Source organism: Neopsephotus bourkii, unplaced genomic scaffold, assembly GCF_033783945.1.
Source record: "Neopsephotus bourkii isolate Nb327-2 ecotype Australia unplaced genomic scaffold, CSIRO-AGI_Nbou_v1 NB_1132, whole genome shotgun sequence".
NCBI lineage: Eukaryota > Metazoa > Chordata > Aves > Psittaciformes > Psittacidae > Neopsephotus > Neopsephotus bourkii.
Genome location: NW_026901618.1, coordinates 753648 through 770905, shown reverse-complemented (window position 1 = coordinate 770905; position 17258 = coordinate 753648). Strand labels below are relative to the sequence as shown.

General features: G+C 38.4%; 1 protein-coding gene across 6 annotated transcripts in view; it reads left to right on the top strand.

Moving 5' to 3' along the window:
* RBMS3 (RNA binding motif single stranded interacting protein 3) overlaps positions 1–11412 on the top strand; it is a 742307-nt gene extending 730895 nt beyond the window's left edge. For 3 of the 6 annotated variants that reach the window (XM_061362639.1, XM_061362644.1, XM_061362646.1), the window contains 3 exons: positions 1313–1440; positions 3535–3598; positions 5271–11412. In XM_061362639.1, coding sequence (XP_061218623.1) covers positions 1313–1440; positions 3535–3580 — 174 coding nt within the window. In that variant the 3' untranslated portion in view covers positions 3581–3598; positions 5271–11412. Of the gene's footprint in view, positions 1–1312; positions 1445–3534; positions 3599–5270 lie in introns of those variants that run through there. The other 3 variants (XM_061362643.1, XM_061362642.1, XM_061362645.1) reach the window with 3 other exon arrangements.
* The last annotated feature ends 5846 nt before the right edge of the window (positions 11413–17258 follow it).

Sequence of the window (17258 nt, the reverse complement as noted above, 5' to 3'; positions counted from 1 at the left end):
GTGTTTCACAGCAGTGGCTGCATATGGTTCTGACCAGTGCTAATGAGAAATTGAGCTAATTCTTCCTCAGTCCTCCTCCCCATCACTCACTGGTATATTCACGCCTGCTAAAGTAACATGATGTCATAATTTTCTTCCATAATAAACAAAATATTATCTAAATATATAGCCTGACTTGCTGTGATCCGGTGATGATAATTAATGTTTATCTGTATTCATGTAGCATCATGAACCAGGACTCTATTATGGTAGATGTTCCACAAGCAGAGAGCAAAAAAAATATACCCTCTGCCCCAGAGAGCTTACAATCTCAGGGTGAGATGGACAAAAGCAGAAAGATAAAGGAAGTAGACAGAAAAAGATAATACTGATAGTCTGTTAAGCAATAGATATGAAGAATTTCTGAAAAATGGAACTGATAGTTTTAACAGATAATTTAAAACAAAGTACCTGTTGTTTACACAGGACTCTAATAAAACCAAAGCAAGTGCTTTGTGCTCCCTCTTCTGGCTCTGTTGTGTGCAATACAGTAATAAAGCATATTCCCTGAAGAGACCTGCTAGTGTTATTCATGTGATCAATGCACCAAGCATGAGAGTAAAGGAAAGAAAATATAGCTTACTTTGAAAATGTAAATATACTTAAAAATAGTATCATTCAGACTGTCTAAATAGGAAAAGATATGCATGATGTTTAATTTTCTTTTTTTTTTTTAACATAAATAAAACTTCATTGGAGCTTTGACTTGACAGATAAAAGTCTTTAGTGCGAAGTAAATTTATTTTTGAAGGGACCATATAAAACAGTGTGTAGAGGAGTGTGGTATTTTTCCAATGCAGCTAAAATTCTGTTGGAGGTATAGTAAATTAGGGAGCAGTGAGCCTATATTCTGCCTTTATTGCATTGCAAATCAGGCAAAATAAATGTGAACTCACTGTGAAATTGGGGTAAGTAAGTGAAAATCAGAAGATCCATACATATGATGAAAAAAGACAAGAGGTAAAATCCAGAATCCACTGAAGTCAGAAATTTTACCTGTCTTTGAAGGCAGGGAACTGCCCTCAAAGGTGTTTTCCACTGCAGCCTGTGAGAGCAAAATACTACAGGGGCTGGTATGCTAAGAAAGCTCCTTGTTGCCAGATTAGCTCTAAAACTGATGGAGTTTGTTGGATTAGCATGTGGTTCTGTTATCTCAAATTCTCTCAGCCTCTAGAGAAATACAGGAGTGGTGAGCTTGTGCTGAACTGTTTTATGTAGTTCACTGCAGTAAGCAAAATTACTAAGTTTTTCATGTTATCATTTGATTCCCTAGGGTGTTGTTGCTGATACTTCTCCACAGACAGTAGCATCTTCATCACAGGAAGCCAGTGGTCAACAGCAACAGATGACAGTGGAAACATCCAGTGAACATGCGCCTGCATACTCTTACCAACAATCTAAGTGAGTAGGCATGCACTTTCAAACCAGAAGGTTTTGATTCTTGATTAGAGTGGGCCATATTCTGCTCCCCACTTCAGCAATATAAATTCTGAGTAGCTTTGTTAAGTTCAGATGAAGTCTGGATATATAGCAGTGTAGTTAGCAAAAGATTTTGGCTGATGGCCTCACCTTGGCAAAATGTCCTTGCCTGCAATGATATGCTCTCTAACTGCTGCTTTTCTGGACTCAGAAGGATTTCAACAACTGCATTAATGATGATCATGCTGGGCTAAAGCAGCATCTGGCTTCAGAGGTTAAAGAGGGTTTAAATTTTGCAGTGGTGAAAATATTGGCACAGTACACTTGTAAAGATTTCTTTCTGGAAGTGTAGCTAATGACGCAGTAATAAATTGCCCCAACTTGGTATTTGTGATTATGCAAAATCAATGCCTTGCAGACATTGCTCCTGAGAGCACAGGAACTGGAAATAGAAGAAGTGTTAAGAAAGGGATGGGGAGAAGCACTGTTCTGTCTTTCTTCTGTCCTCTTCACCCTTTGTTTTCTTCCCATGGAGTACATTGGAAAAACTTATACACTGACAACGGGATCTAGAATGCCTAAAGAGTAGCTTAATCTTCAACATAATCCTCAAAATTTCTTTCCCTTTGGCACATTAAAACTGTATTCTCACAAAGGGAAAGTTACATAGTGACAGGGTACTCACCAGGGATGATCAGTGTTTGGACAGATTCTAGGAAGGAGCTTAAAACCAGTCTTTTATTAATACATGTATATTTAACACTGCCATCCCCGTGAAAAGGAAATTATACATTTTTTGTATTGGGGTCTTGGGGAAGGAAGTAGACAAATAGCCAGAAAAGAAATGTGTCAGATATATCAGTCAGTGCATCATGACATAGTACTTAGAGAGGCGTAAGGTAGGAGCTGGTACAAGAATGATTAGAATTATACCAGTCTGTCAGTTCCTTTACTTCATTTTTGACCTCTGGAAGTGGAAGATGCATTTATTTGTCTAACATATGATTACCAAGTTGTTTTAAATCAGTGTCCCTTTTTGACGACACTAAAACATAAGTCCTCACTATTTCTTGTGTCATGTCCGTATTTGTCCATATTTGCATATTACACAAGCAATTCATCAAAGCCTTTTTTTATACACCCAATTGGATATGCAGTCTATGCATGTAAATCCCTTCTAGTCATCAGTCTCTCTGGCATCTGTAAATAAATGATGGAAAGATACATTTAGAGTATAATGGGCAAAGAGAGAAATATGCTGTTGGCTTATGTTGATGGCTGAGTTCTATAAGATTTTAGATCTGACTATTTCTGTGTTTCAGTTACCACTTTCTAAATCTCAAAGGAGAAGGACTTTGTTGAGAAGTCCTTGTAAGATATCTGTAAGCAGCAGATTCTGGCATTTTTCCCAAATAGGAGGAAACTGCAGTGCATTTCTTTCTTGAAATGGGTGCTGTGTTTCTTGCCAGTGTGGTGAATTCCCACATTCTCTGAGAATGAGGTCCCTCATCTTTCCTTGTCAGCTACTGCCTTTTTGCAATGATGGATAAACTTCTAATGGCACCGGCATTTATAGTCAGAGGATTTTCTTTTTTAATCACACAGGCAGATCCACTAAAGATTTTTTATTATGATTATTTCAGTAGTTTTGTCTGAAACATGCCCTCTATTTATATCTGCCAGTTGGAGGCAGAAATGCAATGTGAGGGAAGCTGTAGAAGCAAATCAAAATACATGAAATCTCTGTCTCAAAATAACAAATTCTGCCAGAATATTTCAGTAACCTTTAATGTAAGACCAAGTGAAGTTGTTTTCTAATGAAAATATAGTTTTATTAATTTGCTCTTTGAAGGGCACATTTGTTGATAGCAAGCATTGTGGCCAATATACAGCAGCTGTTTTCAAAGCAGGTTAAGAGGAAGAAATTAACATGACCAGACAATGATTTTGTCAGATATAGGCAAAGGAAAAGCAGACACTATAAAATTATTTCATAAGAGCTGATCAGTCAGGAAAAAAGTTATAACAGTGTATTTCATTATATTTATTTTCTTTGCAACAATGACGAAATTGCAGGCAACGAAGGAGAGGCAATGTACTCAGAATGAACTGGGTGGTATAAGGACTCTGTACTCTCTTTGTAAGTAAAAATAAATCACTAGAATTGAAATTTAAATTCTACTTTTTTTAATCAGCATACACATTCTTTTATTTAATATACTGGCTGCTGTACTTGAGGATCCCACCCGTAGATGTTCAGGAATTACATCTTCATGTAAAAAATCTGGCTACCTATTGTGTAGCAGTATAGGAGAAACAACCCTTGTTTTTTTGAGCAGAGGACTCTGCTTTATGAGGAAATAATCTCTTTCTATTTTAAATACATACTCCCTTTTATCCTTGTAAATCTTTAATTTTTCACATAAAAGTAAGAAATCTGTGGAGATAGAGACCCTTTCCTCCTGAAAAGTATACTGTCTTCCCTCTAAACAAAACTCTGCTGGACGACAAGCTGTGATTTTAAAGGTGGAAAGAATTACATTTTCTGGAGCCTTTGGTGGGCAAACTCAGTGCCAGGTTAGATTAGAGAGTGTGTGCTGTGACCCTTCAGTGGATATGGTCTCTCACACATATGGTGGCCACTTGACCCAGAGGGGCAGTGGAACCTCAGGAGGTGACCGTCAAACTTGAGTGCTCCTACCATTTGATAGGCATAGAAAACCCAAAGAAAATAAGTAACTCTTGCTTTCCACATAAATCTGTTGTGAACATTCAAAATATTAATTTTCAGACTTCACATAATGAAAAAGTCCTTTGGTAAAGTTAGCATTTAAAATTAAAGTTACTTTTATGTTTACCATCTCAGAAAAATAGTTTTGTGGCAAATGTTATGTCATCGACATTCTTCACAATTTAGCTCCTAGTATTAAAATTAGTTTAAAACTAAGCAAGGCAAACGCATTAATGCTTGCAAATGGAAAGGTGCTGGATTTTCTTGTGTTGAACTTTGGTTGGAAACAGATTTTTACATGCATGCTTTGAGAACTGTAGGAAAAGTATTAGTTAACCCTTACCAGTAACAGCATTTATTGCATAGGTTCTGTGCCTCCCCAAAGATCATACATAGCCTTGCTAAGTCAGATGTGATACATCTTTAACTGACATGAAACCTCAGAAACATAAATGTAGAGTTATCTTCCATAAGAAAAAGGTTGATAGTTTTGCTTATTCTGTATGCTAAATTTAGAAAGATTGGACACTATATGATAAAAAGAATGCTAATTTTTCTAATTAATGTTATATTGAATGTTTCTACTAAGTTAGCCGTAGCCGGCTCATTAAGCAGACTGCTCCACTGTCAAACTCCTTCTCCCATCAGAAAATGTGTTCTTTTTAGCAAATTGGATGTATCCTTTTATTGTAATTTTATCCTTTGTTTTATTATTAGTATCCAAAATAAGTAGTGCCACTTATTATAATGAAAGTATTCGCTGTCTTATTGAATTACTCTTGAAATATTTATACAGTGTTAAGCCACGTATTCAGTTCATTTCGGTGTAGTTAGACTGCCCATTAAGCATAGCATTAACAAGAGCAAATTCATCTGCTTAGGATGTGTTAACGTCCCCAAAGAAGGAGTTCCCACTTTCTGCCTGGCTGCTTTCAGCTTAGTGGTGGTATCATATTTAAACAGCTGGAAAGTTAGTTTAGCTTGGATAACTTTTAAAGAGAATTGGGTGGAAGAAAAGGAGAGCAGCCTATTTCAAAGTTGTTTTGACTTAATGACCACTTTAATTCAATTGTTTTTACAGACAATAAACAGGACTGAAGAATGTCGGTCTGAAATCTTTGCCTTGAATGGAGAGACTTCGCTGAACAAGAAGTTGGCTTCCAGTTTGCACAGGCGTCAAATGAATGCTTTTTTTTTTCTACCTTTCCCAACGAAAACAAAACAGTGTTTTTATGTGCTGTGCAAATGGTTCCGTCATGTAGTCTGACGTTTTTATTTTTGCTAATTTTTTTTTTTTTTTTTTACTAAAGAGAACCCAGAGGAAAACCTCTGGTTGACATTTCATCTGGACAAACATTTGAATTCAGAATTTACCTGGAAGTGTAGCTAGATTTATTTTTCTTTTGTTTTTTTTAACAGTAAAACCGATGATGTCAAGAGGGAGCAAGTTGTGAAGAAAACCAGTTGTCTTCCTCAAAAATTAAGCTACTCTTTTTCTCTTGTTTTCTTTTCCTTCTTGTTTTAAAACTAGAGTGGGGGTTTTTGTTTGTTTTTTTTTAATTTTGTTTTTTTGGGGTTTTTTTTTAAGAAATGTTTAGGTAAGGTTTATCTTGAATCTTAATTGCCTTAATTTTAAGGACGTCAAAGGCTCTCAAGGCAAGCTGTCAACGTCTTGTTAGAAAAACTGAGAAGGAAATGAAACTGCTCACACCGGTGCTGGTGCAGAAGTTTAATAGACTGAGTTTTTGGAGTGAACAAAAAATAAACTGTACAGTTTAAAAGAAAATGATTTTCTTCTTTTGAAGAAAAGTTGATGATAAAGGAACTGTGGCAACTGAAAGGATTGGAAAAATGCTGGGACTTTTATGAACTTTGTCTTAAGTGTTGACAGAAAAAAATTCTAGAAGGCTAAGGCATTTTACAGTAAAGTTATTGAATTGAGAAAAAAACTTACTGCATTATAGAGAATGCAGGGTTTTTTTCTTGCAGAATGCAGATTTTTTTATTTACAAAGCGTGATCGCTAGCAAAAGCATTAGTGCTTTTTATCTGCAGTCTTTTTTATGAGCTTTAAGAAGTTTTTAGTCTGCTTTGCTTGTCACATTGCAAAAACCTAGCTTAAGAGCATTAAAAAACTTAAGTAGATAGGAGCTTATGGTCAAAAAAAGTGCAAAAAAAGCAATAGATAGAAGAAATTGTTGACAATTTCTGTAGTCTTTCCTAGTTGTGAACAAATGCAGCCTATGGATGGCCTATTTTATACCAAAGATGAAGTGACACCCTAACGCAGTCCAGAAGATAGAGATTTTTTTTTCTTTTTTTATCTTTATTTGACCTACATGGCCGGACCAGTTCTTACTTTCTTGTTTGTTTAAACTATCTTCCACTGGTGTTTTTACATACTGCATATGTTTATAGTGGAAATTTCGGAATAGTTGGGGTTAGAAGCTCATTGGTGGTGTGCTTTGGAGAACATCCCAAAGCAAGGGGGAGTGGGTTGCCAACTACTCTGTCCAGGTGGGCTATAATTTTGATGAGTTTTTCTGTTACATTGCCTGATCTTTGGTATTTCTACTGAAACAACAGTCTTCCTTCTGAATTCCGACATACTGCAGATTCATTTCTTCACCTCAGTCTTTGTCATCGTCCAGCATGCAAGCCACCTTAATTTTGTGTTTGTTTTTCAGTGATGCATTTGAATTGCCACATAGAGGCAAGCGAAAGAAAACGTGATCCTTGATCTCATTTTAGCTGTCCCTTACAAGCAGAAATGTTGAAAATGATGTAGTATTGTCATGCAGACAGGAAGTTAAAAATTATTCTTCTCTGCTATTATTTCTGTTGTCTTAATATGTTGGCTGACAATCACTAATGTATGATTAGGCAAAAAAAAGACACTAAATGGAATCCACTGAAACCTGGTTTAGGAATGACAGTTATTTTCCATAGAGAAATCTTGGTTATGGCCCTCACTTTTTCCAAACAGATGAACGAAAAAGTTGAGAAGCAAGTCAAAAGATGATTTTTTTCCTTAAGGAGGCAGAAGAGAAGCAGCATTCAAATGTATGCATACGTACACATATATCTATATGTAAAAATTAAACCAAGCTGTTTGAATCTCCCTTCTACCAGAAGAGAGGGGAAGCTTCATCACATGTATTGTGGTGCATTAGAGACAGGGTATCCATTAAAAATAATAAAATTAAAACATATATATTGGATCAATCTGATTCAGCTACCCAATTCTAAAAAGAGATCTGTGTTGCCCTAACCTGACTTTTTGGCGAAAAAGAACACAATATTTTTTTAAATTGATAAAACAAGATCATATTTTTTAACATGGGGGGAGGGAAGGGGTTTCCCAAGTAAATGGCTGCTAGATACGCAACATAGAAAAGAGAGAAATGGGGGTTCACGTGGTTCTCCACCAGAGGAAGAGGGCCTGATTTTCAGAAGTGGTAAAACTTTCGTTTTCTCCAGAGTAGTTGTTGATATTCAGCACTTCTGAAAACCAGATGATGCCAAAGTAAAAGAACAACAAAATCCGCAACATGTTTTCAATTCAGAAAAAAAAAAAATCCTTCTGTTTCACACGCTGTCTCATTATTCTTGTTTCTTTTTGAGAGTGGCGCTTGAATTTTGTCTTTGGATAAAGATTCCCTCTTTCTTTGGAGGGCATATGAGGAAAAAAAAATCAATCTAGCCTTATTTTCTTCCTTCCTACATGTATTCTTTTTCTGTCTCTCTCTGAATTCTTTGTACAAAAATATAACTCCAGGCACAAGTCAGTTTAATATGTAATTAATACATTTGTTTCCGTGTTAGTTCTAATGTGACACACAAAGTCTCATTTACTATCAACAATGAGGCTACAAGGTAGCTACCATGTGGCTGATGAATATGCTGAGGTACCTTCTTGTTTCTATTCAGAACTCTGCTGCTTTATTTATACATTCAGAAACTTTTTTCTTATTTTTTCAGAAAGTTAAACGATCTCAGTGTTTTTTATTAAGCTCGACAGGCATTACAGTAACATGATGCCTGCCACTTTAAAGTGTCTCAAGTGCATTCTGTATTAGAACTGTTCCCTTATTTTTCCATGCTATAATGTTCAATAGTGTTTGAAATAAAAAGAAACAAAGCAAAGAAGTAGAGGAAGAAGAGAAGGAAAGAAAATGGATCCTTTAAATACAGCTGATCATGTTACTGATCCCCCCAAAAAACAGTGAGCTGGTACTTGAAATTCCTTGAATTGTAAACAATGTGGACCTTGAATATAAACAGGCATAGATTATAAGGTAAGAAAAAAACTTATTTGGAACATATAAAATGATCAGAAAGTGGTAACTTATTTGTAAAATAAGATGAGGTAAAAGAGAACAGTGGAAAAGCAACACGCTGCGTGGGTGTTGTTGTAGGACAGGAATACTTGGTGGCCTCTGAAATCTGAAACTGGTTTTCTTTGTGTTCTGGCTAATAAGATTTTTTTGAAGATTTTATTATTATTATTATTTGTTTGAATTTCTGTTTTCCTATTTTTTTTTTTTTTTTTTTTGTGTGTGTGTGTGGGGAGACCTGAATTTATAAAGTCAATATCTGTCTGTCTTACCAATTTAGCTTTAAATATCAGGAGGGTTCCTGAAAGGTTGCAGAAACAACTGTAGAAGTCTGAGGCAGTGGTGCCTGGCCCAGAGGTCTAGAAGTAACATTAAATCCGTAAGCTGAACTGCGTATGTACTTTCCATCACACCTGAATACTTGTAAATAGTAAAATCTGGATGTTCAGGTTTGGTATTTTTGGTTTTACCTGAAAAGATAAATACAGAAGGGGTGTCATAAAATGATGAATTATGGCTAGAAAATTCTGTATACCTGGGCTCGTCACTTAACATTGAGGAAAAAAAATTATACAGTGGAACTGAAGAGAGTGTTGTATTTGCAGGTGCTGACTCAAGTGTAGATCAGGGCACTAAGAAGTCTGTTCCCAGTGAGGTTGCTGAGGGACTCTCCTTCCTATCTGGCTCTACTGCTGGTTTTGTAAGCACTTTTCACCTGTGACAGTCAGGCCTCAAATTGTGAATGTCCTCTTACTGCCTTCCAGTGAAACAGACTCTTGAAATGTCCTTAGCTTGTGCTTACTTGTATAGTTCTGTTTACCAAGATATTGCCTTGGTTGTGTTGGTCAAGAAATGCACTGTAATGCAGAATGAGGCATATCTGAGAGCAATTGCATCACATTGTATCATCTTCTGCTATGGATGCATGCCCAACTGTGGAAGATAAAGGCTGGTGATTAGAGAAGTGAGGGCTTAAACTTTCAATGGGCAATGGGCTGAAGCATTCAAATGGATTTTTACTCAAGTAAAAATCAAATGAAGGGGTTTATTTATGTATGTATGTGTATCAAAACTCAGCAAATTTGAGGAAGCCTGCATTGTAATAAAGTTTATTTTTAATATGTCATAGTATTTGGATCTATATTATGTTGTTTATGGTACTGAAGGATAAGACTGATAGTAAGTGTTTAACAAATTGTCATGCTTCATGACTTTAAGCTTGATGGTGCTCCACATGCCACTTCATTTTAATGCTGAGGCTGACATGAGCAAACCAGGTTTAGGCTGAACTCCACCTATAGCAAGAGTCATGCTAAAAAGTGATAATGTGCTTAAAGTAATGAATCAATCCATTTGTAGTGATGAGACCAAATGTGGTAGTTGTAGATAGTAATGTTTGATACACACATGGTCAACATTTCCTTTCAAAACTTTATTTGACATGAAATTGGTCTAGATAGAGAAGAAGTGCCGGAGGGTAAGGTATTTTCCTGGTCATTCTCAGTAGCCCACATGAACTAAGAAAATGGTCATGGTGTGATGGAAATGCAAAACAGAAAACAACAAAGATGCTGACATTTGGTGTTTTAATCTTGTCGGTTTAATGACAATTGACTCTAGTAACAAAGATACCTTTCATTTCTAATATGCATACACACAATCATGCACGCACACTTTCTCAGGAGGGCTGAGTGAGCATCAGACTTCTCCTCTCCCTCAGTTGAGCAGATTTCTAGAATCTCAGCAAGCAGCAAAGATGCAGTGTAAGGAGAGTTATTTTTCCCTCAGAAAGAGCATCAACTCTTTCTATATTGCTTCCATCACCTAAATAGACTAGAGTGCTGTATGTACCCCAGAGTTTTATTCACCTTTGTGCCTCAAAGCAGGCAGAAGAGACCCTTTCTTCTCCCCTTTATTAATATGCTCTTTTTTTTTAAATTAAACAGAAAAATATGAGAGAAAAGTTAAAAAAAAAAAAAAAAAGAAAAAATTGTTGGTTTAGCTTTCCATGATGAGAGAAATTATTGTGTTTATGTCAGTTGTTCAGTTCAGCAGTTAATTCCCCAACAGTGACAGCTGAGTTCTTTCACCTTAATAAAAATGTGTAATGAAATGAAAAATGTCAGCCTTTGACAGGTTCACAAATCCATTTTTCCTTGTAGGGCCAAAGCCTGCAAAGTGTATGCACCTTCCAAGGTCTGGATCTGTTGTCCTTAAGAGAGTATCTGGCCAACATTAATTTTATGCCTTTAAGTGTCTTTCTCTTGGATAATAATTTTATTAATTTGGTGAAATTCACAGTCAGTTATATTTTTAAAAGCCCCAAAAATACAGCCTAGAGAAGAGAACATGACCTTTATGTAACTGAAGTATTATTAAATATGCTGTATTCCAGAGTGGAAGAAAATTCTGCTATCTTATGGAGGCAAAATAATTTTATGTAAAGCCAGGAAGCATACAGAATTCATATAGGAATTTTTAATTGTTTTCCTTTTTAAAGGAGATTGAACAGATTCTGTCTCTAAGAAAAATCAAAGCAACTTTGAAAGCAGATGAACTTCCTATCAGAAAACATGCATCACACAAATGGGACAGAGGCTCTTTAAAGCCCTCACAGACCTCACTGTAGCCAAAATATAGACTGCAGAACCTCTGTGGTACATTAAATTATGAATCTTATTTATATGGGCATCTGTGTGCTGATGTCTCAGAATGTCTTTGAAAGATCTGTACTGCTATGATTTTTTTTGATGTTTTCCATTTGTACCACAATCCTAAATAGCTGCCATTTTCCCACTCCTGGGGCTTTCTGTAGATCAGTGGATGTTAGGTTTAAACTTCTGTTTTCTTTGATGAAGCTTTCAATAAAAAAAATAAAGAAAGAAAAGAGCTGGGTGACTGTTCTTGTGGCACCTTCCTGCAGAGGCTTCCCAAGGCCATGGCTCTTGTGCTGAGCAGAGGGAGTAGAAAGGCTTTGCAGTGAAGTGTGCCTCCTCCGCGTCTTCACCAAATAGAAGGAAAGCATTGGAGAGACAGGATGGCTCTGTGGCCCTATCAGCAGCACAACCACCCACATGGTAGGAGGTGAAATACAGGAGAAAGTTTTTCTCACTCCAAACCTGAGTGTTTAGTAGTAAGAGATATATATGCTGTCCAGGCTCTCAACTGTGCACCTGCTAGAACAATATTGCATCTGTTTCTGAGGCTTATTTTAAAGAGTGACTTCAGGGCAAAAGTTGCTATGTGGAAGACAGAAAATCTTTATTTATGGAATAAGAACAGCCTAAGCAGTGGTAGTGCGAACTGTACTTCATCTTGAAAGGAAACTAGAAGGTAAATTGCCTCCTTGGCCACATCTCACTGAGAAAAAGAAAGCTATTTGGCACACTTCCCCACAGCTGCTTCAGTCATTTGTGTTGCCATGTGCGTTTCTTCCCATGAGGGCTGTTTCTGTGATGAAGGCAAGGGTGTGCTGAAAGTGTCCAGAAACTCTCCTCCCCAGCCAAGGAGCTTTATTCCTATGCTGGAACTCACTGACTCCTCGCTTTTACCTACCAGTGATATGGCTGTCTCCTTCAGTGCTAAACATGTTTTGTGGGATTGCCTGCACACTTTCCTTTTCATTCTTTCTGCCTGATGAAATGTCCATTGGTGAGCTTCTCACTCCATCAATCTAATCAGGAATATCCAAGAAATCTTTAGAAGATGGAGGAATGGGAGGTGGAAGTGGGTGAGAGGGGTTTTTTCAACTGCACATATGCTGAAATGCCCATTGCTGCTGGCCATGGTGATGGTGAGAGAAGGAGGAAGGCAGGAGGCTGAAGCTACAGACTGTCTGGCACTTTGAGTAGTAGCTGAGTGGGAGAGCAGCAAAAAGTTGGACGCTTTGTCCCACCAACACAGGCAGTACCAAGGTAGTTTATAGCTGATTCTCTGGCATCAGGATCAGCTTTGTCACTTCCAGGATTGCTATATTTCCAAGATAATTCCACTTCAAATTCTACTAACAGTATCACTAACAGCTGTGGTGTTCATGGTTTTGGTTTTATCGTCTGTCAGTTTGGCTGGCTGGATGGATACGGAACCAGCCGGGGGGGGGTTGCATCATATTCCATAGAAGTGCAGGTAAGAAGGCTTTCTCCTCTCTTCCTCTTGGTCCAGAGTAATGTTTATCAGTAGTACACATCTGGATTTAGATTAGATATAGGGAAAAAAATATCTTTACTGTGAGGCTGGTGAGGCGCCGGCACAGTTTGCCCAGAGAAGCTGTGGCTGCCCCATTCCTGGCAGTGTTCAAGGCCAGGTTGGACAGGACTTGGAGCATCTGGTCTAGTGGAAGGTGTCCCTGCCTGTGGCAGAAGGGTTGGAACTGGATGAGCCTTAAGGTTGCTTCCAACACAAACCAGTCTATGACTTCCACTGGAGAAAGCCGTGTGCTCTGATTGTCACTTCCTGAGATTTCAGAGGTGTGAGGGTGGTTGGGGGGGGGGGGGGAAACAACAACAAAACAGCTGCTGTAGAATAAACTGAGGATAATTCCACACTTACCAAGTTTAAATACATTTTATTTGTATCATTTTAGGTGACTGGTGATTGCAAATGAAAAGCAAGGTCTCAATGTGCCAGTAATGATCAGCAAACACAGAAGCAAAGGGTGGGGAACAGTCAGGACTGCAGCAGATGTTACTGAAAGTGGCAAACAAACCAACACACAAATGTGTGTTCCTGGTTGTTGGTAAATGTGTTGCAGCCCTTCTCTGTGCCACGGGGTCTTGTCAGTTTGGCCCTCAGGAGAATACTGTATGCTATGCAAAAATCTCCATTTAACTTAGCTGAGCGCACAAGCTATAGTAGTAATTAATGAGTAACAGAAGTGGTCCTGGATGCACACAACCGAGGGTGATTTTACCTGGCAACTGGCAAGCCTGTTTGGCAGGGAGCTTGCTGCCACTACTGCATACAAGGCAATCATGTTAATGGGAGACAGGCAGGAGACAGGCAGCTCTCCACCAAAGCCTTCCCAGAGCCTCTCAGTTCAGAGAAACACAGACATGGTCAACCAGGTTTGTTTACCAGCGTTACAAAGTTCCTGAAATAAAATTCCACTTTGGGGGAAAGATGCTGGGACCAAACCACATCCTTCCTTTACAAATGTGCACGTATAAACATCTGCGTAAGGCATGCTCACTTTTATCAGCTTGCTTTGCACTAGTACATCACTGAACTTATTTAAAGGGACGTAAGTAATGACTAAATAATCTACTGGGTACATGCACCAGTTTAAATGGAGAAATTGAAAGTTTATCTGGTTAAAATAATGTAGCTGATTTTTAAAGTTGAAGAGGCTTGTGTTTATAGTGTGGAAAGCTGAGGCCCTCAGCTCTGCTGCATTGAAATACTGCTGAAAAATAGAAGTGCCTGAGAAAAAGATAGAAGGCATGACTTACACCTGTTATTTGACTTATTTCACCATTTGTTACCAGTCAATATATTCTGTCTTGTGTGAAATTCAGCTGTTGATACACAGCCAACTGAAAATTGTGTAAGCTCCTTGAACATCATTCGTATGGGATCTAATCCTTTGTTTTTCACTCACAAATCATTTCGTCCTCATTAACAGTTGTGCTATACCACACAGCAATCCACTAGGATGCTCTCTTCCTCAGAGCAACTTCTCACTGCCAATCCCCTGTGAAATACTCTCTAGTGGAACACAGCTCTGACTTTTCCACAGTGGTGGTACATAAAGAAGGTGTTTGGCCACCACTGAATCCCTTTTTAGAACAGTAGGAGGCTGAAACAGGACCAGCCAGATCTCATCAGCTGACATCAGGGCACAGCAATCATTAGCCAGAGAAAGGAAAGAAATGAGTTGTTAGAGGAAGGTAAAGCAACACAGCCAACACAGTCAGAATTGTGTATGTGTGTTCTCAGGTGCAGTACGTGGCCTTTGGCATAGGTAAACGTATGTGTATCTTCCTGTTCAGAGTCACTCACTTACCTGAGACTTAACATCCACTGCACAGTGAACAGATCTGAATAAGCTATCAGGAGAAGCAGAGATCTGATCCAGTGCTTCCTTTCTCCATTTGTGCTGTAAGTTCCAGCAGTGAACAGTTTTCTTAACAATCACCCTGACAGTCTGGCTTTCTTGCTGTAGAGGTGAGCCTTGGAGAAGCCCAGAAAGTTATCACTTACTTTAAAAAAAAAAAAAAAAGAAAAAAGAAAAAAAAAGAAACAAAAAAGATTCATTTTTGCAGTGTCTCTTTTCTGTTCCTCAGCTGTGTCTCCTCACTATTATAGAATCACAGAATGGTCTGGGTTAGAAAGGACCTTAAGATCATCCAGTTCCAACCCCCCTGCCATGGGCAGGGACACCTCACACTAGACCATGTCGCTCAAGGCTCTGTCCAGCCTGGCCTTGAACACTACCAGGATGTCCCATGCATGCTTCCAAATGAGCAAATAAAAATGAGCAAATAAACACGTTCTGCTAGGCTTACAAGGCAAAACAGAAAATGATCTGCTTAATCCATTAAGTGATTTGTATTTCTGCTAGACCCTCAGAAAAAGCTGACTACAGTGGGCTTCAGTGTTGCTGGTTACTTTTCACAGTAATAGCTGGCTATAGCACAAAGTTTGAAGACTGCTGTCCAAAATCCATTTCCCTTTTCACATGTTGAGGGCTTTGAGATGTAAACAGCTGTTTGCAGAGGACAGTTCTTGGAGAATAGCCAGTTCTCTTTTTTCCAGAAGAAAAAATGCTCAGAAGAAACACCTACTGCTGTTTAGAAAAAGTTACCCACTAATTTCAGTTGATGAAGATTCCGCCACCAAAATCATCTTGAGATGTAGGATTCACCCCTGAGCAGCCCCATAAGCCTTGGGTGAGATATTTCTTCAATCCAAAAAGCCATATGTTTGAGTCCTGACTGACCTTTAAATGCTGCTAAAGCTTTGAGCTTGCTCTGACTAGTAAGGAATGTTGTCTATAGCAGTGACTGAGACAGGGCTGGGAGTCTACTACCCAAGACAACTGAATTGTCTTTGCAGAAGGAGCTTTCACCTAAACGTAACCTAGATGGGAACCTTTTATCTTTACAGACCTGTGCAGTGACGTAGCCATAAATCTGTCTCTTCTTTTGTCTTACTTTTGCATTAGGGGCAGGGGTTATGTTGGAGGTGTTTTCTGCAAACGATATTTTCTCCTTGCTTTTCCTTGGAACGACCCTTTTGGTGCTCACTGCATACTGGCAACAGTGCCTGTGATCCTAATGAGGAATCTGCCCCTGCACGGAGGTGCAAGAGGCCCCTAGACAAAGAAGGCGTCATTCTGCATCAAGGACTTCCCTGGGTTGCAGCAACAGGCCTTCCATTTGCCAGTCCTGGCTACATGAGACATGTTTATTACCATAATATGTTTCAGCTTTCATAGCCAGCTCCTTGTGACAGAAAGTACAAGAGAGCAAGTCCTCCCTTTTTACCAAAAAAACCAACAAAAAGTTATCAAAAATTTCCTCCAGCTGTAGTAACCCAGGATCATGTAATTGCAAAAGCAACATCTCTGCTTTTCAGCTAAATTCTAGTTTATTTTATTATAACTTCCTTCATCTACCAATCTACTTCCAGCTCATTTATCTGTCATCCACATGTCGCTTCTGGTCTGGCATGCAGTGTGAACTTTCTGAGGTGATTTCCATTACTCCTACAGTGCTCCTACACAGCACCTAGGAGAAACTTTCCAATAGTACCCAAAGCATGAACACCAAGCTATAACCACACTGGATTCTCTACTGGGACTTCTTTACTTATTTATTCCCAAAGCATATTATTTTTTATTCAACTTGGAAAAAGTTCTCTTTAAAAAATAGGGATTTGTGCATTATATTTCACTCTGGTAAGATAAACTGCTTAGCTGAGATTAGCAGTTCATCTGCTGAGTGAGAGTATTAAAGGCTATAGGTAATTGCACAAAATGGGGCAAAAATCAGAAGAAGAAGAGGCAGGAAATTACCTTCCCTATCACGGAAGAGACTTCTCAGCCTGGTGAGGCTCTGTCCTTTTTTGCCTTTCCTTGGAGACAGCTACAGTTTAGGAAGGTAGAGATAGAGCAAGCATGAGCTGCTCTGGTGAATGAATTAGCAAGTAACTTTGATTAATTTTATGCACAGATAAAAGGGAAAGAACTGAAGCAGGACAGATGACGGAGGTGCACAAAGGCTGTGAGGGAACAAGGAAACTTGAATGTCAGATAGCATAGCACCTGGCACAGAAAATTGTCTCCTCACTCTGGCACAGACAAGCATTCACTTTATCAGTAACGAGGTGTTAATGTAAAAACATAATTTTATAGCAGGATTGCTTCTCCCAGTAGTGATATCTAGAATGATCCAAAAGAAATTATTTACAAAGTAAAACCCCAGTCCTTTTCCTCCCTGAACTACTCATGACCTGCTCCCTCACCCCAACACACACAGCCATTTCATCAACACAGCTACACCTGACTATAGACATTAGTAGAACTGCAATGAGGGAGTCTGCCATAGCCCTGAGTATTTCAGACTTGTTTCTCTTGACTTCCTCGGTATCATTCATATTTTAGGCTGTTGATTTACTTTTCTAAGAAAGACAGAAAGACAATATAGAAGTAACTGAATTTAAAATAATAAGGCTTTAAAAAACCCCAACCAGACAAACAAAACCAAACCATAAATTGAATTACTGAAATTAATT